General features: G+C 44.6%; 1 protein-coding gene across 4 annotated transcripts in view; it reads left to right on the top strand.

The window, feature by feature from the left end:
* MCC (MCC regulator of WNT signaling pathway) overlaps window positions 1–24738 on the top strand; it is a 340541-nt gene that overhangs the window by 298422 nt on the left and 17381 nt on the right. For all 4 annotated transcript variants that reach the window (XM_054032915.1, XM_054032914.1, XM_054032917.1 and 1 more), the window contains 3 exons: window positions 12990–13224; window positions 17957–18163; window positions 19596–19693. In XM_054032915.1, the coding sequence (XP_053888890.1) occupies window positions 12990–13224; window positions 17957–18163; window positions 19596–19693 (540 nt within the window). The remainder of the gene's footprint in view (window positions 1–12989; window positions 13225–17956; window positions 18164–19595; window positions 19694–24738) is intronic.

The following is a 24738-nucleotide window of genomic DNA, read 5'->3' on the forward strand; positions in this document are numbered from 1 at the left end:
TTTCTCTGGATCTTACATGCCAGGGCCTGTGAGGAAATGGCTTAAGCCACAACAGTCCCACTGGTTTCGGACCAAACCTCGATCAGAGCCCTTCCACAAGAAGAGCAAGAGCTATAAGCTCTGGCAGGGGCCATCAGCCGGCCCCCTCAGCCCACTCAAGCTCTATCCACAACCAACTGGGTAATAAGCAGGTATTTTGATGGGCACTCGAGGGTGACATTCCAGACTATGTTCTGGATCCAGCCCACCTGCTCTTTTCCAACAGTTTGTTCCCCTTCCTCCCTGCCTGGGCCACAATAACATCAGACCAGTGGGTCCTCAGCATGGTAGGAGCGGGATATCCTGTCCAGTTTATTTCTCTCCTTCTCCTCCCCCTCTCCTTCCCTGTCCCTCTTCAGGAGGTGCAGGGCCTTCTGCAGGTGGGAGCAGTGGAAGAAGTCCCTCTGCACTTGAGGGGGAAAGGGTTTTACTCCTGCTATTTTTTTCATCTGAAAGGCCAAGGGGGGAGTCTATGCCCCATCCTCGACCTGCAGAGCCTCAACAAGTATCTCAAGAAGTTGAAGTTCCGCTTAGTTTCCCTGGCCTCCATCATTCCTTCCCTGGATCTGGGACACTGGTACGCCGCCCTCAACCTGAAAGACACTTACTTTCACATATCGATATTTCGTGGACACCGAGAGTTCCTACATTTCATTGTTGGGACTACCAATTCGCAGTTCTCCTTTTTGGCCTAGCAATGGTGTTTACAAAGTACATGTCAGTGGTGGCAGCCTATCTCAGACATCAGGGTATCCAGATATACCCATACCTCGACAAATGGCTCATCAAAGACTGTTCCAGGTCCAGCACAGCATCAAGATGTTGCGAGCCACTTGTCAAGCTCTGGGCCTGTTGATAAACTAACAAAAATCAATGTTGATCCCGGTCCAATGGATAGAGTTTATAGGAGGGGTACTCTACTCTACCCGAGGCAGAATATTCCTGCCTGAGGCCAGGTTCAGGGCAATGTCAGATCTGATTCCCAGTGTCACTGCCCATCCGCTCACCACTGCATGGGTCTGTCTCAGACTATTGGGGCACATGGCAGCATCATGCATGTATGTTGTCTGACATGTGAGACTCAGGCTGCGTCCCCTCTAGAAAAGGCTGGCGTCAGCCTACCTCCCGGCCAGACATCACCTAGACAAGGTCATCACGATCCACAGTGGGTACTTACCTCCCTGCCGTAGTGGTCTGACCCGATTCTAGTGTTGGAAGCTGTGCCATTTGCGAGCCTGCACCCCACGGTCTCCCTGATTTCAGATGCATCCGACCTCAGTTGGGAAACACACCTCAATACACTGCAGACTCAGGGGTTATGGTCTCAAGAAGAGTTTGCGTTACATATAAACGCCAGGGAGCTCAGAGCCATCTGTCTGACTTGTGGTATCTTCCTTCCCCAACTGTCCAGTCACGTGGTGCAGGTGTTGATGAACAACAGCCTTTGTGTTCTGTGTCAACAGACAGGGGGAGCTCGTTCCTTGCCTGCATTCAGCATACAATCCATCTGGAAGCCTCGTACTTCCCCAGGCAGATCGTCTCAGCAGGTCCTTCTCTCACCACGAGTGGTCCCACCACTTGGAGGTCATCAGAATCCTCTTCCAGAAGTGGGGAGCTCCCAAGTGGACCTGTTCACCACCAGACAGAACAGAAAGTGTCATCAATTCTGCTCTCTGCAAGGCCTCAGCAGAGGCTCATTTTCGGATGCTTTTCTCCTGTGGTGGTCAGGAGATCTGATGTACACCTTCCCACCAACTCTGCTCATCAGCAAAGTCCTCTTAAAAAATCAAGAAGGACAAAGCACAGGTCATTATGATCGCCCTGGCCTGGCTTCGCCAGTACAGGTTCGACATGCTCCTGGATATGGCCATGGCCACTGCCCAGGCATGATATGGTGTTGCCACCTATACTTCTGTGCTGCTGATGGCGGGCGATGCCTTCATAGCTGGGCGCCCAGCCAACAGCTGCTGCTCTCCAGTTGCCCAGCTCTGGAGGCAGCGTAGAAGTAAGGGTGGCAATACTGAGAGACCCCAGCAACTCCCTTTTGGGTTAGGATCCCCAATTTGAGAAATGCTGGTCTCCCCCCTGAAATCTGTACAGTATAGGGTAAAGGCACACAAAAGACAAGATTTCACCAGGGGAGACCAGATTTCATGGTCTGTGACGCGCTTTTCATGGCCGTGAATTTGGTAGGGCCCTAAACATGAGCACTCACTCGAAGAAGAAAAAATGGTTACTAACCTTTCGTAATTCTTGTTCTTTGAGATGTGTTGCTCATGTCCATTCCATGACCTGCTCTCCTTCCCCTCAGACAGAGTTCCAGCAAGAAGGAACTGAGGGAGAGGGGAGCCTGCATCACCCCTTATACCAGCGCAAAAGCGCACCACTCTAGAGGGCACCAGAGCCAGTCCCCTATGGATACCACTGAGGGGAAAACTTCTGGCACCAGGGCATGTGGCGAGCACACACACCTACAATGAGCAACACATCTTGAAGAACAACAGTTACGAAAGGTAGCCATCTTTTGTAGCTGTGATGTCATATACATTCAATGTAGGTGGACTTAATCCTTGTGATTTCCTTACAAAGAAGGTAACTAAATATTATCCCCTTTTTATAGACAGAGAATCTGAGACAAACAGAAGTTACTGTCAGTGGCCCAAGGGCAGCAAGTCAGGAGCAGTCAGACTAGGGCTTAGAAAACTCAGGACATTTTGACTCCATATTCCACCACACCACTCTGCATTTCCTTTTTTAAATCCACATATAAATACTTTAGAAATTTCAAGAGGACACATGCAACATTTTCCCAGCTAAGAACAAAATCTCCTCTTTTTCTCATTGTTTTCATCCAGAGGACAAAGGCAGTTAGATGATGTAACTCAGACTTCTCCATAATGTGGCCCATATCTCAATAGAGAGAGATTCTCATGAGCACCCCCTGCTGTTCACAATCACATAACATCCTTGTGGCAACTACAATGTTTGCTTAGACAGTGATGTTAGTAAAATAGGTATGTATTTGTAATTGTCTTTAATTCAGTATGCATTTTGTCCTTTGTGAAGAAAACAGACATTCACTCTCCTTTTGGTCTTCATTTCATTACATGCACACCTATCCATTCTCATCCTCTCTCTTTCCTGCTGCCTCTCTGCATATGCTTCTGTGCTCCCTTTTTTATCTCACCTTGCACATGCTACCTGCTCCTCCTCTCCACTTGTACACACCTCCCTGCCACTTGGCTCTCTTCTTTTGTCTTCATCCTTCCGTGATACCCTGGACTTGCTGTCCTTCTGTACTCTATGGTTCTTTCATGCTGGAGGCTGGCAGCAGCCCTGGCCCCACCCACTGATGGGTTGCAATCACTGAAGGTGGATTCCATCTCCTCTCAGTTGTGACAGTAACCCCTAGCAGAGGCAGCAAGGCTGACTTCTTATTTCCAGCTGCTTCTGTAGGCTTTTTCTTTGTCATGGAAGAACCTGAGGGCCTGTAGAAGCAGGTAGAAACAAGGAGGGGGAGCCAGTTCCATAAGACCAGCAAGTGCTCTGTGGACTAGAGTTTGGAAACAGTTCATATTAATGGACAAATTCCTCATTTGATTGCACTTAGCCTCTGAAATGAAAACATTTTAATATTATATATGACTACAAGATAATCTTAATGCCCAAGCCTGATACACTGGTCTACAATTTTTGAGAAGTCATCTGCTTCAGCGATAAAATGTGCTATTTATTATGTATTTTGATGTGCTGAATTCAAATATGACAATTAAAACAACTGATTGGCTACTGTTTCTAAGATATTTAAGTTTTTACATTTTATGTCTATGTATATTGTGTAGATAGTAGAGTTTTAATCATAAATTGTAAACCTAGGTCTTTTCATGTGTTTATGGTTGCTTTACTTGATAATATTTCACCTGTCCTGTTTATGTAACACTTGAAAAATCAGCAAAAGGGTTATATAGATAAAATTTATTATGAAACAAAAGGCAAAAAACTATTATGTCCATAGTTTAGTCCTATTCAGTGTCTACTCGGCGCTTCTTGGCTTGTCTCTTGTATTCATTAAATGGAGCATCTCTTGTCACTGTCCAGCAATAGTCTACAAGCATTGATGGGCTCCATTTGCCCTGATAGCATTTTTCCATTGTTGAAATGTCCTGGTGAAATCGCTCGCCGTCCTCGTCGCTCACTGCTCAACAGTTTGATGGAAAAAAATCTAGATGAGAGTGCAAAAATTGTATCTTTAGTGACATGTTGCAACCAAGGCTTTTGTATGCCTTGAGGAGGTTTTCCACCAACAACCCGTAGTTGTCTGCCTTGTTGTTTCCGAGAAAATTTATTGCCATTAACTGGAAGGTTTTCCATGCCGTCTTTTCCTTGCCACGCAGTGCATGGTCAAATGCATCATCTCGAAGAAGTTCACGAATCTGAGGACCAACAAAGACACCTTCCTTTATCTTAGCTTCACTTAACCTTGGAAATTTTCCACAGAGGTACTTGTAAGCTGCTTGTGTTTTGTCAATGGCTTTGACAAAGTTCTTCATCAGACCCAGCTTGATGTGTAAGGGTGGTAACAAAATCTTCCTTGATTCAACAAGTGGTGGATGCTGAACACTTTTCCTCCCAGGCTCCAATGACTGTCGGAGTGGCCAATCTTTCTTGATGTAGTGGGAATCTCTTGCACGACTATCCCATTCGCAGAGAAAACAGCAGTACTTTGTGTATCCAGTCTGCAGACCATGCAAGAGAGCAACAACCTTCAAATCGCCACAAAGCTGCCACTGATGTTGGTCATAGTTTATGCACCTCAAAAGTTGTTTCATGTTGTCATAGGTTTCATAGAATCATAGAATATCAGGGTTGGAAGGGACCTCAGGAGATCATCTAGTCCAACCCCCTGCTCAAAGCAGGACCAATCCCCAACTAAATCATCCCAGCCAGGGCTTTGTCAAGCCAGGCCTTAAAAACCTCCAAGGAAGGAGACTCCACCACCTCCCTAGGTAACGCATGCCAGTGCTTCACCACCCTCCTAGTGAAATATTGTTTCCTAATATCCAACCTGAACCTCCCCCACTGCAACTTGAGACCATTGCTCCTTGTTCTATCACCTGCCACTACTGAGAACAGCCGAGCTCAATCCTCTTTGGAACCCTCCTTCAGGTAGTTGAAGGCTGCTATCAAATCCCCCCTCATTCTTCTCTTCTGGAGACTAAACAATCCCAGTTCCCTCAGCCTCTCCTCATAAGTCATGTGCTCCAGACCCCTAATCATTTTTGTTGCCCTCCGTTGGACTCTCTCCAATTTTTCCACATCCTTCTTGTAGTGTGGGGCCCAAAACTGGACACAGTATTCCAGATGAGGCCTCACCAATGTCGAATAAAGGGGAACGATCACGTTCCTCGATCTGTTGGCAATGCCCCTACTTATACAGCCCAAAATGCCGTTAGCCTTCTTGGCAACAAGAGCACACTGTTGACTCATATCCAGCTTCTCATCCACTGTGACCCCTAGGTCCTTTTCTGCAGAACTGCTACCTAGCCATTCGGTCCCTAGTCTGTAGCAGTGCATGGGATTCTTCTGTCCTAAGTGCAGAACTCTGCATTTGTCCTTGTTGAACCTCATCAGGTTTTTTTTGGCCCAATCCTCTAATTTGTCTAGGTCCCTCTGTATCCGATCCCTACCCTCTAGTTTATCTACCACGTCTCCTAGTTTAGTGTCATCTGCAAACTTGCTGAAAGTGCAGTCCACACCATCCTCCAGATCATTTATAAAGATATTAAACAAAACCGGCCCCAGGCCCGACCCTTGGGGCACTCCGCTTGAAACCGGCTGCCAACTAGACATGGAGCCATTGATCACTACCCGTTGAGCCCGACGATCTAGCCAGCTTTCTATCCATCTTACAGTCCATTCATCCAGCCCATACTTCTTTAACTTGGCGGCAAGAATACTGTGGGAGACCGTATCAAAAGCTATGCTAAAGTCAAGGAATAACACATCCACTGCTTTCCCCTCATCCACAGAGCCAGTTATCTCATCATAGAAGGCAATTAGGTTAGTCAGGCACGACTTCCCCTTGGTGAATCCATGCTGACTGTTCCTGATCACTTTCCTCTCCTCTAAGTGTTTCCTTCATATGGACTGCATGACCAACTGGAATTGATGGCAAAACATTGCCATTATGCAGTAAAACAGCTTTAAGACTCGTCTTCGATGAATCAATGAACAGTCTACACTCATCTGGATCGTGAACGATGTTGAGGGCTGCCATCACACCATCAATGTTGTTGCAGGCTACAAGATCGCCTTCCATGAAGAAGAATGGGACAAGATCCCTTGGACGGTCACGGTACATGGAAATCCTAACATCACCTGCCAGGAGATTCCACTGCTGTAGTCTGGAGCCCAACAGCTCTGCCTTACTCTTGGGTAGTTCCAAATCCCTGAGAAGGTCATTCAGTTCACCTTGTGTTATGAGGTGTGGTTCAGAGGAGGAGGATGGGAGAAAATGTGGGTCCTGTGACATTGATGGTTCAGGACCAGAAGTTTCATCCTCTTCCTCGTCTGACTCAAGTGAGCATGATTCTGGTGCATCAGGAACTTGCAGTCCTTCTCCGTGGGGTACTGGGCGTATAGCTCATGGAATGTTTGGATAATGCACAGTCCACTTTTCCTTCTTTGACACACCTTTCCCAACTGGAGGCACCATGCAGAAGTAACAATTGCTGGTATGATCTGTTGGCTCTCTCCAAATCATTGGCACTGCAAAAGGCATAGATTTCCTTTTCCTGTTCAAGCACTGGCGAAGATTTGTTGCACAAGTGTTGCAGCATATGTGTGGGGCCCACCTCTTGTCCTGATCTCCAATTTTGCAGCCAAAATAAAGGTGATAGGCTTTCTTAACCATAGTGGTTATACTGCGCTTTTCCGATGCAAAAGTCACTTCACCACAAACAAAGCAGAAGTTATCTGCACTGTTCACACAAGTACGAGGCATTTCTGCTCACTTTGGCTAAACAGAAATGTGTCCCTTTGCAAAATCAAACACTGACAAATAAGAGAGCACGACACTGTATGATTTCTAGAGCTGATATAGGGCAATTTGTTCAGCAGAATGATGTAAGCTTCGTTATGATTGCATCATCCATGACTTCTAGGAATAAAATGACGCAATTCAGATCATGTATGACACAATACCAGCTTCAGATTGCATCATTCATTGTTTTGCCTAAAAAGCAAGTACTGTCCAAACCCAGTCATCGATTTATTCATAGATCCAGTCAAAGATGTATTTGAGTCATTTCTTGTTTAAATTGAGATCCCTTCCCTTTATAACTCACTTATCCTCTGCCATTCCCAAGTCAAGGGTCGTATATACTGACCCAATAGCATATCTTGAAAACTAGAGCCAATCAACAATTTTAAGCATCATTTTTGTTCTCAGTGACCCAGAATTAGTAAAGTTTGACTACATTTATTTCAGAAGCATTTTGGCTGTAGAGCAGTGATATTTGCAAAGAAAAGTAGTATTAATGAAGATCCTCTAACTCAAACTGCCAGGCATGTTTTTTTCTTTAAAACTTTGTAAAGGAGGAGGGTTAAAACCCCCTCTTTTTGGCTAAGACTTTGTGATAGAGTGAATAATTCTCACTGCAGTTTGAAACCCCACAAAACAGGTTTATAATGGAAGTGCTGACCCAGCCTTAACTTTGGCATCACAAATGAGATGCTGAATGTCAAATCACTGAACACATTACCGAGAACACAAGCACAGGCAACTGCTGGTGACAAGGGGGGTTAAAGATTGTAAAAGGGAGCATCTGAGATGAAATGAAAAACCAGCATAGAGGTTGTTACCAGCAAAGTGAATAAAATAATAGCTAGCATCTCAGTTTATGTGGTTGGCAGCAACCCAGCTATATTACCAATTCATTTTTGAAAATAAAAATAGCTTTGTGGAAGTCGTAATTGTTTTAATGGACAGAGGAGCATTCATTTCCAAGAAGATCCAACTGATTGCACCTGTAAAAAGAATGAAATGAGAGAGAGAGATGGAGATTGCTGCTGTTACAATGACTAAGGATGCTGTTTTGTATTCATTGCACTACTAGTAACCCCAACCTTCCATCAAGATGCAGGAGGGACAGTCTGTCCCATCACATGCAAAGGAAATACATTTCTACAACACATTTTACCACTACCCATCTGAACTTATCCAAACCTAGGGCTAAATCCTCCTCTCAGAACCACCTCATGGATTTCGGATAAGTAGCTGAAATAAAGGATTATGTTGGCTGAAATGTGGAAATGTCGATATGGAAACATGTTAATGCTTCCAAATCCCGAAGCATGTGGTATGCTCTCAGTACCAGACTTCATCATTGGAACAAATAGGTTTCCAAAGAAGGGAGGTAGTTTTGCCAAAGTATTGAGATTATAGCCCAATATACTGTTAATTCAAATTCTACTGGTCTGAGTGAAGGCCAGTTTATCTGAAAGGTTATCCCTGCCTTCCGGTTGTGTGCTTTCTCTGATATGGAGCCACTCTGACCTGGAAGATGGGTGGACAGATGTACATGACCTAACGAATATTCCTTAAAGTAAAAGTTCAAATGCAGACATTACCATTCAAGAGTGTTACATGGATTTGGGACATTCCACATTATTTTAATTCTATAAAGCCTTAACCCACAGTTATTATGGATAGAAATTCATACTGTATCCTTTTCACCCAGACAGGGTTTCTTGAATGAAAAGAAAGGATGTACTCAACAGCATCAGTAAACAGAGAAATATTTTATATATGCAGTGTGTGTGCTTGTATATATGCACATGTATTATGTGTGTGTGTGTTTTACACGTGTGTGGAGATGTACATGTACACCTCTTAATATTACACCACGCTATCTAGTAAGCTCTGTATAGAAAATACATATACAAATTAATTGGGTATCATTTAGGAATCTTGCAGATGTTAGTGATGAACCAAGTGGGTAGAATGTTTCTTTCAGCTCTTTATGAACATGGGCGGGAAATGTGCAGAAGGAAATCATTTTCCCAAAAGGTCTGATGGAGCTGTATAATTTTTTCCCCTACCTGCATGTTAAAGAAATGAGAGAGACATCATGTATCTGTTTTTGGTTTTTTTTCTGGTTGTGACATGCTGCCTATTCAGTTCATCCCCTAACCTCATTCGTGTTACCCTGATTGCCATCAGAAAGCATAGCAGTCTGCCAAATTCAGCACTACACAGTATCCAGCGGGGCAGGTTCCCCCACAGATGCAGCAGGGCTGGTGTGAGGATTTTGGGGAGAGCCATCAAAGTGAGTTTTGAAGGAGCCCCATGTGGCATCACAACCCAGGATCACATATGCATCATGGCATTGTTTTAGTGCTTAGTCATGCAGCCTTGCAGACTGAATTCTTCTCCACAATTCAGAAAATGGGGGTGGGGATTGGGGGCTGTCTCTGCCTCTTGAGTAGGGGAATAGGCTATGTACCCCTTTCCTCTGCTGCCCATATTGCCTCCTCTCTTCTTTCACGCTGGGTGGGGGGATTCTGGCACCAATTTTATAGGGACAGTCCTGATATTTGGGGCTTTTTCTTATATAGGCTCCTATAAACCCCCCCCCACACACACCCTCTGTTCCAATTTTTCACACCTGCTTTCTGGTCACCCTAGTTAGGGGACAAGGGGCAGTTCTCCTTTTCTTCTGTCCTCTTTGCACTGGTTGCCTGTAATTGAGACAGCTCCTCCATTAATTCCTCACCTTGTAACCAGAGGCCTGACTAGCACTTCAGCAGTGGAGCCAGCTCAGCTGCAGGCAGGCAGCCAGCCAGGACTGAGCTAAAGACAGCCCTAGCATCATTGGCAGCAACCCAAGTTGCCGTTACCTTCCACAGCTGTGGATTGGTCTCCAAAAAATGGAGACATGTAGCTGTGGACCTGACAGGTCAGTCCTTTGCAGCTGTGGCTGGTACTGTGAATACCTGGCGAGCTTTAGGAATCGTCCTCATAGCAGATACACAGACCAGTGCTCAGTTTTCATTCTGAGAGCTGTCTTTCCAGCAAAGAGGGCAAGGAGCATATTTTCTCTGTAAACGAAAGCTAAGGTTAACATTGACTAAAACTCTGAGGATGTGCAGGCTGTGTGGACCCTAAATACTGTCTCTGAGTGTGTGTAGTCCAGGAAGGCTGGAGAACTTTTTATTTTGGAACCCAAAGAGATCTACAACACCACTTGAAAATAGAATTGAATAGTAATTTGTTGTATTGCCTGATTTTTTACATCATATCTACCTCACCGAGGGCCTAGTGAGGCTAGTTAAATAAGGTTTATAAAGAGCTTTGAGATCCTCTGATGAAAAGCAAAGTATTATGGAGAACTCATTAAAACCTGAGTGTATTTTTACCCAATATAGGCTAGCTGGGTTCTGATTTACTGCAGATGGGAATTAGTGGGGAAAAAAGTGGTTTTCACTTCTAGTAAACACGGCGCCTGTTATCCCTAAGAGAGAGAAGAAATCATTTGAAATTAGCAGAAAGCTGTAGTAAAGCCATGTAATGTGATATTTCATGGGGGGGGAGGGGGAAACTTAAGGAAGTCTTTGTAGCCCTGCCAATTCTCTGTTTCCTCTCAGGCTGCCCTGGGCTTGAAATTCTCTGAAAGATCCACGGGCAATTATCTGATGCAACTTAAAATCAACACTGCTTGAGCACAAGCACAATTGAGAGGAAGGAGAAAAAACCAACCTGTTTTTCCCCCCCTCTTCTTTCTGCAGTGCATATGTGTGTAAGCAAAGTGTATTTCCATTACACATTAGCCTGGCTCCAGCAGGAGTCCACAGGGTGGGGTTTTTTCCTCCTCAAAAAAATGCTGAAAAATAATGCAACCCAATACAGAATGTGATTTATTCCCCTGCTGATAACTGAGATCATCCAGCATTCCAGACAGGCACAGTTAATGGATGACTTAACCCTCACCCAGCAGCTGATTACAGGTCCTCAGGAGACAGCAGGCAGCTTTGTCTGTGTAGGGTTGTAGAAAATGCAGTGCTGTTTCTTTTCCTTTTAGTGTTATTGCAAGTACATTCAGCAGTGGAATGTTAAGGAACTAAAGCAGCATTGCAATTAACCTCCATAAATCTCTTCTCCCTAGAACACTGGAATGCACATAGATAGAGATGGGGCATTGAGGCGCCTCGTGCTTATCTAGAAATTGTTTTCCCTTTGTAAAAGCTCTTCATTATGTGACATGTATGGAGCAAGCTAAAATTGTCTGGCAGTTTTTCTTTTGAAACTACCTTTGGAAAAGGAATGCGACAATAAAGTCAGATGATGGTGTTCTGTTAGAAGTCCTATAAAACATGACTTAGATACCTCCAAGTTGAGGGAAGTTAGCGCTTGTGGAAGTTAGCGCTGGGGTAGCTGGTCACTGTTTCAAATCCAGTCCCAGATTGAAAGACAGTGCCATGACAGCAGCTGGACTTTCTGAAGCAATCTCAGGCTGTTTCTTACAGGTGACCATCAAAATCAGCAGACGGGGCATGGAATCTGAACTAACTTTTCAAAGAGAGATTGTTATTCCCATTCAAGGCGTGAGACAGCATGCAGAAGTTTTCTGCGCTGCTGCTTGTGCTGTATCAGCTCTGTAGATAAAGGATTTTAGTTTTTGTTGCTCTCAGGCATATTTAACAAGCACTTAATTGTTTATTAAAAAAAAGTTTTGTGTCAAAAGTAGTTATGCCAGCAAAACTAATTATCTGTCTTTGCAGTGAAAAAATAATTGACTCAGTATTGTAACATTTTTATTCTGTTTGAAGAACTATATATTTTTTCTTTTCTGTATTTTAAAGTTGCAGAGTTGTGTGTGCGTGTGTGTGTGTGTGTGTGTGTTTCTTTTGCATATTGCAACACTTGGTCCAGGCTAAATTGAAAAATGGGATGTTTGATATGTGCTCCCAAGTTAATATTTTCGATAGTACTACAGTAGTTGTATAACAATATTAATACACACTGGATCCTGCTGGCCATTCTTGCCTTCCTTCAATTGCTCCTTATATTCGAAAGCCTGGCATGCTCTTCAGCCATGTCACCAGAGGGACAAAAACACACCAGCACACCATGCTCTCAAGCTCTCCATCAACATGCAAGGGGGTGCATGCCCCAACCCTGCCTGGCGCCCCCTGCAAAGCCATTCATGGATTCATAGGATTGAGCCAGATGTGGTAACTTGATTATAACGATGCCATCAACCATGGTTAAGGCTAAGTTTATGTCATGGAAGTCATGGATTCCGTGACTTCCAGAGACCTCTGTGACATTTTCTGCTTCAGACCCAGGGCAGGAGGGCTAGAGCTGTCAGCTGGCGGGGGTCCTGGAACTCGGAGTTGCCACAGGCTTCAGGAGGGACCCAAAAGCTGTCAGCCACCGCAGCAGTGGATGCTGGACCCCTTCCTAGCCTCCCACAGCAGGGCTTGGGCTCTCATCTCTCCATCAGCCCCATTTTGTCATGGTTATTTTTTAGTAAAAGTCACGTACAGGTCACAGGCAATAAACAAAAATTCATGGAAGCCCATTTTTTTTTTAAGGGGGGTGATTTCGTGGTTTTTTTGTTGTTGTTGTGTTTGTTTGTTTGTTTGTTTGTTTTTGCCCATGACCTGGCTATGACTTTTACTAAAAATAACCATGACAAAATCTTAACCTTAATCATGGTCATTCAGGCTGGCACAACGGTCCTCAGTAGACAGTGCACGTTTGATGATGATGATCCTGATAAAATTATACTCTGTGGCAACTGCGAGTGTAAATATGCTTGGGTGAATCATGTGTGTGGTGTTAATTAAACAAATTTCAAATGGGGGCTGGGGGCAGGTGGACGGGGGGAGAGGCTAGAGACCTGACTCCTTCTCCCAGTGAGTAATGCTGTTTTTGGTCTTCCAAGCACTACCAGCTCAACTGCAAGTAGCTGTGATACGGAGTTCACAAAAGAGGATGAGCAGAGGTTGAAGGATTACATCCAGCAGCTGAAGAATGACAGGGCAGCAGTCAAACTGACCATGTTGGAGCTGGAGAGCATCCATATTGATCCCCTTAGTTATGATGTCAAACCTCGTGGAGACAGCCAGAGGCTAGATCTGGAAAATGCAGTATTGATGCAGGAACTCATGGCAATGAAGGTATTTTATAACCTGCTGTCTTTGCCCCTGATTGCTTCATGGTATTAGAGAGCGGTAACTAACAGTGATGCTCAGGACCACTATGAGACCTGAACATCCCAAAGGACATTGTGACAATAGCAAGAATGTGCACAATTTACCCCTCTCTATCAGGTTATCGCATAACCTAACCCTGTCACATGCCCTGTGCTATATCTGAAAGGTTGTAGCATACCCACAGCCCTGTATCCTGTGCAGTCCATTAGACCTAAACTATTCAATAGGGACCCTAATATTACACAACATTGTAACCCCATTGCTTGCCCCCACCACATCCAATGCAACCAGTATAGTGTCCTTTGTGCTTGTTTATTTTTATATTAAATTGTTTTTGTGATGGTTGGATCACAGAACCCCCCTTGGGAGCTGCCACCCGATGTACCAAGACTACTACTTCCCCTGCTTTCCCTGCCAGCTTGGGACCCCAGCACCCTGTCTTGCTGAGCCAGACACGCCTGTCTGCTCCAACACAGACCCAGGGTCTGAATTACTTGCCCCAAAGCTGCAGGCTTTACTGAAAGCAGCTAACAGAAGTGTTCCTGTCTTTAACACTCAGGCTTGGTCTACACTACCCCCCCTAATTCGAACTAAGGTACGCAACTTCAGCTACGTGAATAACGTAGCTGAAGTCGAAGTACCTTAGTTCGAACTTACCTTGGTCCACACGCGGCAGGCAGGCTCCCCCGTCGACTCCGCGGTACTCCTCTCGCCGAGCTGGAGTACCGCAGTCGACGGCAAGCACTTCCGGGTTCGACTTATCGCGTCCAGACTAGACGCGATAAGTCGAACCCAGAACTTCGATTTCCAGCCGTCGAACTAGCTGGTAAGTGTAGCCAAGGCCTCAGATGCCCAACTCCCAATAGGATCTAAACCCAAATAAATCTGTTTTACCCTGTATAAAGCTTATACAAGGTAAACTCATAAATTGTTTGCCCACTGTAACACTGATAGAGAGATATGCACAGCTGTTTGCCTCCCAAGGTATTAACACATACTTTTAATAAGTAAAAAGTGATTTTATTAAATACAGAAAGTAGGATTTAAGTGGTTCCAAGTAGTAACATGGAGCCTTTGACATACTCACTACCCTCACTGTAAGGGCATAGCATGCCTAGTCCCCTTTCTCTCTGAAAGAGTGTTTGGTAGAATCACAGACCTGTAATGTTGATCATGACACTTGGGGTGGCATCTAGCTGGGTTGGAGGTCACATTCCACAAGCCCAGGTAGTGAGAGAGGGCATTAGCAATGACCAAGTCTGTGTGCGTTAAGCAAGGACTTCAATCCATGGTTCTGAACTTATGACACAGCAATCAAGAAGCCATGTGCTTGCAATAGGGAGCTATGACAGCAGAGGTGCTCGAGGGAGACCAAAAGCATGAGACAGCATTGCTAATGTAATGTTTCATTACCTCACTCACAAGCTTGTGCGTGTACCACTCTGAGAAAACACTCGAAGCTTCGTGTACTGAGGCAGAACAAAGCCACCTCTGTTTCATATTGCCTCAGGAAAGAAGGAGGACTTGTTAAGTTATTATCCTTAAGGCACTTAAGTGGTCACCAGTTGAGAGCAATGTCTTGACACTGTGCTGCAACACAGAGTCGGGGTGGGAGCAGAAGATATAGGAGCATGGAGATTTTCAGTGGTGGGGCTAGTTAGGACTAAACTGTGACCTCTGAGGCTTGATCTACATACATAGTTGTACCGATAAAACTAATATATGATTTTATACCAATTTAGTTAAACTGGTGCAGCATTGTGTGTGGATCTTCTTATATTGGTTTAGCCTGGGCTTGTAACCAGATTAAACCAATATAACCAGGCTTAAACCATTGTAAGCACATCCACAATGTTGCAGCAGTTTAACAAAATCATTTTAGATTAAACCAGTGCAACTTCTGTGTGTAGGCAAGTCCTAAACATACATATCAATATACTCAATTCTACATTTGATTTCCTTTCTCTCTTTCCACTGAGAATAATTTTTGGGGGGTAGGGAGGTGAGCTTTCTAGTACATTGAGAGACAGCCACTCCTATTTCCTCCTCATTTATCCTCACACCTCTGATGCTCTACTTCACAGCCACCATCTTCCTGATCTAGGAAAATTGATGGGAGAGACTCTCTTTGGAGTCCATGGGCACCACTCCTCACTCAGCAACAGGCATTGATTCACAGATTTTAAAGCCAGAAGGGACCATTATGCTCAACTAGTCTGACCTCCCGCATAACATAGGCCTAAGAACCTCATCCTATAATTTCTATATCAAGCCCATTATTTCTGTTTGAGCTATAGCGTATTATTTTAGAAAGATATCTAGTCTTAATATAACTATTTCATGTGAGGAAGAATCCACCACATCCCTACGCAAGTTGTTCCTGTGGTTAATTATTACCCTCATTGTTAAAAATTTGTACCTTATTACAAGTCTGAATTTGTCTAGCATCAGCTTCCAACTATTAGATCTCATTATGCTTTTTTCTGCTAGATTAAAGAGAGCAGAAATCTCTTCCCTGTGTAGGTCGTTATAGACAATGATCAAGTCACCTCTTAACCTTTGCTGGCATAAACTAAATAGATTGAGCTTTTAAAGTCTCTCATTATTAGGCCAGCTCTTGAGTCATTCTTGTAACTCTTTTCTGATCCCTTTCTAATTTTCTAACATCCTTTTTGAAGTGTGGACACCATTTTCCAGTTAATAGTCACACTAATACTTTATACACAGGTAACACGACCTCCCTACTCCTCCTTGATATTGCCCTCTTTAAGTATTTGAGATTTGTGTCCAGATACACAGGGCTCCTAAGTCCTTTTCATTGTCACTGCTTTCCAGGAAACAATTCCCCATCCTATAAATGTGACCTACATTGTTTATTCCTAGATATATGACCTTGCATTTGGCCATATTAAAACACATTGTTCAAATGATACTAGATGCTCCAGGTCTGCCTGGATAATCTCTGCCTGTCATCATTTACCACTCCACTAATTTTTATGTCACCTACAGATTTTCGCAATGATTTTATATTTTCTTCCGGAAGATTGATAAAGATATTGAATGGCACTAGGCCAAGAACAGATCCCTGTGGGACCCCACTAGAAACCCTCCTGTTGGGTGATGATTCCCCATTCACAGTGTTACTTTTTGCAATCTGTCAGTTAACCAGTCTGTCAGTTTTTACGTCATTTAATATTGGCTACATTAACAAAAAATTCACTATACTAAATTATCAAAATGTCATGCAGGACTAAGTCAGATGTCTTACAGAAGTCTAAGTATAATATGTCAGCAAGTTACCTTTATCAACCAAACTTGTGATCTCATCAAAAAATATGTTTGTCTGACAAGATCTGTTTCCATACAACTGTGTTGTTTGGCATTAATTGTGCTATCACTCTTTAATTCTTTACTGATTGCATCCCAATCAGCCTTCCCACAGTTTGTCCTGAAATTAATGTTAACTGCCTATAATTAGACCAGCATTGCTGAATGATACAAAGCTCTCCTCTATCAGAGCTATGTCCGCTGCCTCCTCTCACAGTCTGAGCACTGAGTTTTTGGGCAGAGAGAGTATTGCCCTTCTCCTCCCTCTACAAGAATGTTAATCTAACTAAATAAGCACTGGAATGTTTTGATATCTTCTTCACTGACTGTGGACTTTCATGGGAAAGTAAGATTCTTTGGATTAATATGACACCCCTTCCAGATTTTGGGGCCTCAGAATATGTTTTCAGGTAAAAACTGTGGCCACGTTTCTGGAGTAAGCCATATAGAAAGGAATTGCTGTACTTCTAGATACGTTCAGATGGTGTATGAGAGCAGATCTGATTTGTGGGCATGGGGAATGGATACACTGACATTATACCATGCATACAACAAGGGTTTGCTATGAGAAAGTTTGCAGCAATATTGTAACCCATCTTACTAGCAGCAGAATTATCTGTGGGAACAAGCTTTTAAAATTAAACTTCCTTGTAAAGTATCAGTATCTCTCTCCAGTGTGTCAGATTCAGAGAGGAGACAAAACTAGTGTAATGTTAACCTTTGTCAGAACCTCTCAACAGTTAGGATAAGTTACACTAACAGACTGTCTTAGATTTTCACACCTGCTTTCAGTATATCACTTGCCCCTTTATCATCACTGCTGAATTTGGTCCTGGGAGTCTGAGTTAGGGTTACCAGATGTCCCAATTTTATAGGGACAGTCCCGATTTTTGGGTCTTTTTCTTATATAGGCTCCTATTACCCCCTACCCCCCGTCCTGATTTTTCACACTTGCTGTCTGGTCACCCTAGTGTGAGTGCAAGGTTGTGTGACTAAAAGGAAATATATATTACACCAATTCAGACTTCTCTCTGAGTAGGACCTCTTATGGCTCAAGGGGATAGCTTTTCAAACATTTCCGTGGTTATTTTTACTTATAAATATAATACATAATTATATTCAATACCAATAATATATTTACACCAGAAAATTCTCTACTGCTGCCTGTGTCTGTAAATGTTCTTTGTTTAGATAATGCATTTGAATCGTATGAGTGATTCCTAAATTAAAAATTCATTGAAAATTAAATTTAAGCCCCATCTTGGCAAGCAGCACAAACAGATTTCATTCACTGTAACACTCTGTCTCCCTTTTGTGTACAGTTCTGTGAAGTGGTATCTTGATGTGATTGTCTGTGTGTCTCCGACAGGAGGAGATGGCAGAGCTTAAGGCACAACTGTACCTGCTAGAGAAAGAGAAGAAAGCACTGGAGTTGAAACTCAGCACTCGAGAGGCCCAAGAACAGGCCTACCTAGTTCATATTGAGCACCTAAAGTCTGAAGTAGAAGAGCAAAAAGAACAGAAAATGAGATCCCTCAGCTCCACCAGTAGTGGCAGCAAAGACAAATTGGGCAAGGTCAGGAATTAATGCAAGTCACCAGAATCAGAGTAAACATAACTAAAGATATTTCATCTCCCTGTCATTACCAGTTTTAAGCATGTTAATCATCCCTGCTTTCTCCCTTCCATCTACACACACACAACCTTTCTCCATCTTCCAGTTGACATGTATTATATGTAAGGTTGAGATTTCGTCATGGTTACTTTTAGTAAACGTCACAGGCAAGAAACAAAAATTCACGGAAGCCCATGACCCATCCGTGACTTTTACTAAAAACAACTGTGACAAAATCGGGGGTTGAGGGGCACGGATCCAGCACCCACTGCTGCTGCAGCTCCCAGGTCCCCCAGGCACCTGTGGTGGCTCGGAGATCCAGAGTCCCCACCACCTGTGGTGGCTGAGAGCGCCAGAGTCCCCACTGCTGCCCACGGTGGCTTGGAATTGTGGAAGCTGCCCACAGCCAGAACTCTGAGATCCACCAGCGGCTGAGAGCTCCTGGGCCCCCACTGGCTGCCAGTTCCAGCCCTACCGCTCCTGGGCTGAAGCAGAAAATGTCATGGAGGTCTATGGAAGTCACAGATTCTGTGACCTCCATGACATAATCTTACCCTTAATTATATGGCATCTTCCATCCTGGGATCTCAGACACTGCCAAGTTAAGCCCCTGTCTCCTAAGCAAAATGCAGTTTTAAATTCTGGGAAGATGACAATCATTCGTCACTAGCATACTAGCTACTATTGCCAACTTTATTGTCATCTGACTGTTGTATCTCCTTGAAAGTCAATAGTGATGGGGTCCGTGCATCCAGAAATAAACTGAGATACATTAGTGCTCATTTCATTAGGAAATGGCTGGAGATTTATTTATAAAACCCCCTCGCAGTGCAGGTAGGTACCAATGGGGGGGGGGGAGGGGAATAATTTCCCCTTAAATTAACAAAATCTGTGTATTGCTATCTTTAGGTTTATAATTTTTCTAAGGAAATAGGGACACCCTAGAAATTCTATAATCCCATGCCTATGCTGCTGTATCCCTTTATTCCTCTGTCCCTGCAAAGCCCCAGCAGCAAAAAAAATTACAGAAGTGTCCCTCTGTATTTTTGCCTACACATCATTTGAATTTCTGCTTGCCCACTGTGCTTTTTCCCTTCAAACCCAGTGTCAAAAGTGAAATAAGACACCAGAGAATGTATGCTGCATAGCAGAATTCTACAAATTATTGATTATTGTGGGATGGTTTGTAAAACATTGGGTGAGTCTGTGGAATATAATGCATTGACCCATCTCTTGGTGCATTGATGTTTCTACATGACTCTTGTGTTGTTTATACTGATTTAATTTTAGCTCAGTTTTAAAAGCAGTTGTAAGTTTAAAAGTGCTCATAGTCCGGTCCCCCCCCTTAAGGTGATGAGTAACTCTTAGTAAGGCGATCTTTCTCATTTCTCAGGAATGCACAGATGGGACCACAACACCATTAACCCTAGCTGAGCTGAGACCATACAACGACAGTGAACTGGCTGCAGAACTAACAAATGCACTCAGACGGTAAGCACCCTCTTCCATTTCCTGGAGACATTATTTATTCCACAATCCTAGGGTAAGATTTCATTCTGGGTTGTATTTTTTAATCTGGCACGTTTTATAGGGATCGTCAGAGGTTTGCCCATGAGGAGGAACCAGGACTAAAGTTTTCTAACAGTTCATTTTCTGCTTGTTGTTCTTTACTTGTTTTTTTAATTTATAAATTGCTCTGTGGTGCTCATCTCCATGGTCCCTAAACGTCTCAGAAATGTGAATGAATTTTAGCCTCACAAAACCTTTGAGAGGTAGGGAAATACTGTTATTCCCATTTTACCCATGAGGAACATGAGGCACGGACAGGTTAAGTGATTCGCTCAAGGTCACCAGGAAATCTATTGTAATGCTGGGATTAGAATCCAGAGCTCCAGCTAAGAAGGTTTGGCCCCAGGTCAGTAGTTGGATGGGAGACCACCGAAGAACCCCTAGGTGTTGCAGGGAGAAGTTTTGTTGATTCAAAAGCAGCATTCACTCTCTGAGTGAGTACCAAACCAGTGCCATGACATGGTGATAAGGTTGCTGTTTTGTGCGAAGTTTTGGCTTTCAGATGAGATACAAAACGGATGTCTTGAAAACTTTTTTTCGTTAATAGCCAAACTTTTAAGCTGAAGTCCATATGCAGTTGCATACCCACTATATATTCCCATATGTAATGGTTGCAATTGTGCAGTGTATGTGGTGACTTAAAGTAAGGTTACCATATCTATTAAATAAAAAAAGAGGACCCTCCACGGGCCCTGGCCCCGCCCGTTTCCCCACCCACCCCAGCCCCGCCCCAACTCCGCCCCTTCCCTGCCCTAACTCCGCCCCCTCCTCCCTCCCACTCCCAGCCAGGGGAAAGGGCTGCCCGAGCGCTACCGGCTTCACGGTTTGCCGGGCAGCCCCCAGACCCTGCGCCCCCGGCCGGCTCTTCCCCACCGCAGCTGGAGCCCGGGGGGGGAAGCGTCCAGCTGGGGGCGCAGGGTCTGGAGGCTGCCCGGCAAACCGTGAAGCCGGTAGCACTTGGGCTTCGGGCAGCCCCCTTGCCTCCGGACCCTGCGCTCCCAGCCGGGCACTTCCCCTCCCGGGCTCCGGTGGCGCAGGGTCCGGAGGCATGGGGGCTGCCCGAAGCCAGTAGCGCTCAGGCAGCCCAGCTCTGTTTAAGAGCCCGGCTCTTAAACAGAGCCGAAGAGTCAGGGGAGGAGCAGAGCCGCCGCGGCTGGAGGCTCTGCTCCTCCCCTGACTCTTCGGCTCTGTTTAAGAGCCGAGCTGCCCCAGCGCTACCGGCTTCGGGCAGCCCCCTTGCCTCCGGAGCCCAGGAGGGAAGTGCCCGGCCGGCGGCTGGGGTCCGGAGGCATGGGAGCTGCCTGAAGCCCATAGCGCTCGGGCAGCTCGGCTCTTAAACAGAGCCGAAGAGTCAGGGGAGGAGCAGAGCCGCCATTTTCCCGGACATGTTCGGCTTTTTGGCAATTCCCCCCGGACGGGGGTTTGAGTGCCGAAAAGCTGGACATGTCCGGGAAAAAGAGGACGTATGGTAACCCTACCTAAAGTGAAAATAGTTATTTAGATGCCTAAATGTCATTTATATGCACGTTCCGCCAGCCTCCAATTGTAAAGATTTGGCCTTTATCAGTCCCATAGAACTTTTTTGCAAGAGACCAACTGCCCAGTTCCTGCTATGGTAATTACATTCTACCTACCTAAAATTACACTAACCGTTTCAGTTTGAAAAATATATTCATCTGCATTTCTGGCCTAAAAGCTGTATATAGTATTGGTGTGGCCTATCAGACAGTTGCTGTGTTTCACTCCAGAGGCAACTTCATTTCAGTGTTTAAATATGTAATGTACACAGGGATCCCTGAGGCTGAAAGGCATTATATAAATGTAAGGTCATTACTACTGTAAAATCAATACAGCTAATATTATTTGCTTCCTAGTCTCAAAGTTGCAGTTGCTGAATATTTAGCTTGGCTGGTGCAGTAAACAAAAAATGTTGTGGTTAAAAAATTGTAATTTGTTTGTGAGGGTGTGTTCCGTTGGGTAAAACTTGGCTGGGTAAGTGAGTTGAATAATCATTATCCAAGAGCCTTTTGCCTCAGCCCAATGGAGAACAGTCCTGGCACTGAGAGCTGGGTCAGCATTGTGTGTCTTCTTTCCAGCTGTAGCTTTTGCATTTTATTGCCTTTTGCTCCCGGGTTTCAAGATGGGACCACTGGCCTTAACTAGCAGAGATTGAGTAGAGTCACGAAGTGCGGTTTGCTGACTAAACACAGAAAAACTTCAGTTTATCAAATGCGCCATAAGTCAATTAGCATGGATTTCCAGTTAGGACCTAGCAAACAGATAGTGAGTGCAGCCAATTGGGTAGGAGGGGAAAGAAAAAATAATCAGATTAAACTGCTCATAAAGTTAGGAGCTTACGCTCTTTGTATAATGGAAATTGGACTGAGTTAGTTACAACCATGTTACATGTGATTGTTGCTGTCAGCTGGGTTCCAGCATGATTTCCATGATCAGTGGGGACAGGAATTTGTACTGAGAACTGTGCCAGCCGAACCAGGCCATAGGCTAATCGCCTTATGTAGTCAGTTGATTTTTAAGAGAGTTCTCAGAGAAAAAGTCCTATTCCCATAGCTGAGGGAAACTATGCTAAACCCTGATTGGCAACAGCTGTGTTTAAAAAGATCTATATCATTGTACTTAACTTGGTTTTGATCTCAATGTAGATAGGGCCTTAGAGATCTAAATAAGGTTTATGTAACTGTGAATCCACAAAAGGACCTTTTCATTATTAATGCAACTATAATGTTTGTGTGTGCACAACAACACTAACAGCCACTATGAGCTGAGTTTTGACATTGGGGGGGTGGAGTGGGGGGTGGGTGGGAGACTGATGCCCTGAGATCTGGTGTGCAGATTTCTCAGTCCTGCTCCCATTTGCATCTCAGGAGGATGTATTATCAGTGCCTCCTGTACTCCCTGAGTCCATATCTGTGACATTTGTGAAGACTCCACTCCCTGAATAAGGGAGTCTGTGAACAACCTAGGAGGAAAAAGCTCTTGAAAGTTATCTCTGGAACCTAATAGTGACATTGCTCAGTGCTACTTGTATTAGCAGAAACATTCAGCCATTGTGCTTATAATCCATGGTTGTTAGACACAGTGGTGAATACTGAGGCACTGAGATAGCCGGTTCCTAAGAGAGGAAAAGAAGGTCACATCCCCCAAAAATGCAGTCACCTCCAAACCTGCCCACAAGTGAGAGGGAAAGAGGAGGTGCATTTCTTCCCTGTAGCCAAAAGCCTCAAACACCTTCAGAGTGTTATAGGTCCAAACTGCCTCCCACACCTTCCTGGTTGCCAAAAACACCAACTGTTTTCCTATTGGCTGTCAAAACCTACAGCTTCCCCCCTAAATGATCTTTCTTATGCAGTTGCTGCAGAGCATATGGGGGCCTTCTCTATTGAAGTAATGCTAATTGTATTTTAAAATAGTGTATTGCTGTGAAAAAGCGGAGGAAGATTGTCTTGTGCAGGAAAAAAATAGACATTGACATAATGATTTGGAAGCATTTATTTTTTCATGGCCTGTAGCTAGTTTTGCAGCAGCATCACTACCAAATGTACTCTACTGCAGTGATTGCTTAAACTCTTGCTGCGTCCAGACAGTGTTGACCCTTGAATTAGCTTCTGAAGGCCTAGGGGTTCCCTAAAGCATCAGTGAAGTGCTCGTAAATGAATGATTTGGGGAGATCCAACAAAAGGATCCTATTCTTACCTCATTGTTTTGGTGCATATTTGTATTTGTACCCATAGGTGCCGACTTCCACTGTTCCTGGTGGGTGCTCGGCCTCGCCCCGCCCCCATTCCACCCCTTCCCTAAAGTCTCCGTGCCCTTCCCGCCCCCATTCCACCCCATCCCCCAAGTCCTTGCCCCTGTCCCGTCTCTTCTCTGCCTCCTCCGTTGAGTGTGCTGCGTCCCCACTTCTCCCCCCGTCCCTCCTGGAAAGTCTAAGCACCGCTAAACAGCTTTTTGGTGGCGGGAAGTGCTGGGAGGTAGGTGGAAGAGCAGGGACGCAGCGCGCAGGGAGCGGGGAGGAGATGGGGGGCGTGGGGGAGGAGGGGAGCTTGGCTGCCGGTGAGTGCAGAGCACCCACTAACTTTTCCCTGTGGATGCTCCAGCCCCGGATCACCCACAGAGTCGGTGCCTATGTTTGTACCAGTTTTATAGGTTCCCTTGTCACAGTTGCTTTGGAACCAACTTGACAGTTTCTCCTGACTGTGTACACTGAGAAACTCCATCTAATGTGCTTTCACTGTACACCTCTTTCCTCTTCTCTTCTCTAAACAAGCCACACACAAAGTAGTAGTTATCTGCAAGTTGCATGCTATAAAGTCACATTTGGGCTACAAGGTTTCCACTATTATAGACTGGGGCGGGCGGGCGGGCTGGCTTTCTTGCTTTGTTTGTTCATGCCAAGTTGTGGCTGAATGTAAATCTGCCCCATTCCCCAAAATATATATTTAGCACTGCTTTGTTTCTCTTTTTATGGTCTAATAGAATGCTTTGACGGGTGTCCAAAGTGAAGACATTTGACAGTCTCAAGACAATGAGTAATGGTGCCGCACAGATTGTTGGCAGGAAATATCTTATGTTCAGGATGGAGTGAAAAAATATTCCCAGCAGCCTGATGGCATCGTATTGTGTTGTCATGCCAGAAACCGGGGCTGTAAGAGAGGATTTGTTGGAATTCCCAACTGCTAGGAATAGCAGAGGCTCAGCACGGCAGTGGATGCTGACACAGTCTCTGAGGGGACCCATAAGTAGTACATGCCTTGCTCCTGTGCTCTCCTCTCCAGCTGTGGGAGGGAGGACCGTAGCTTTGTCCATTTCACTTCATACTTAATAAATGTATTATCAGGCCATGAATGCCTATGGCAGCTATTCTGCAGGGAGGAGGAAATGAGAAAAATGTCCTGTAGAGAATGAACTTGCCTGCAGGGAGATGGGTATGATATAACTGGGTCTTA

Source organism: Malaclemys terrapin, chromosome 6 (assembly GCF_027887155.1).
Source record: "Malaclemys terrapin pileata isolate rMalTer1 chromosome 6, rMalTer1.hap1, whole genome shotgun sequence".
Classification (NCBI taxonomy): domain Eukaryota; kingdom Metazoa; phylum Chordata; order Testudines; family Emydidae; genus Malaclemys; species Malaclemys terrapin.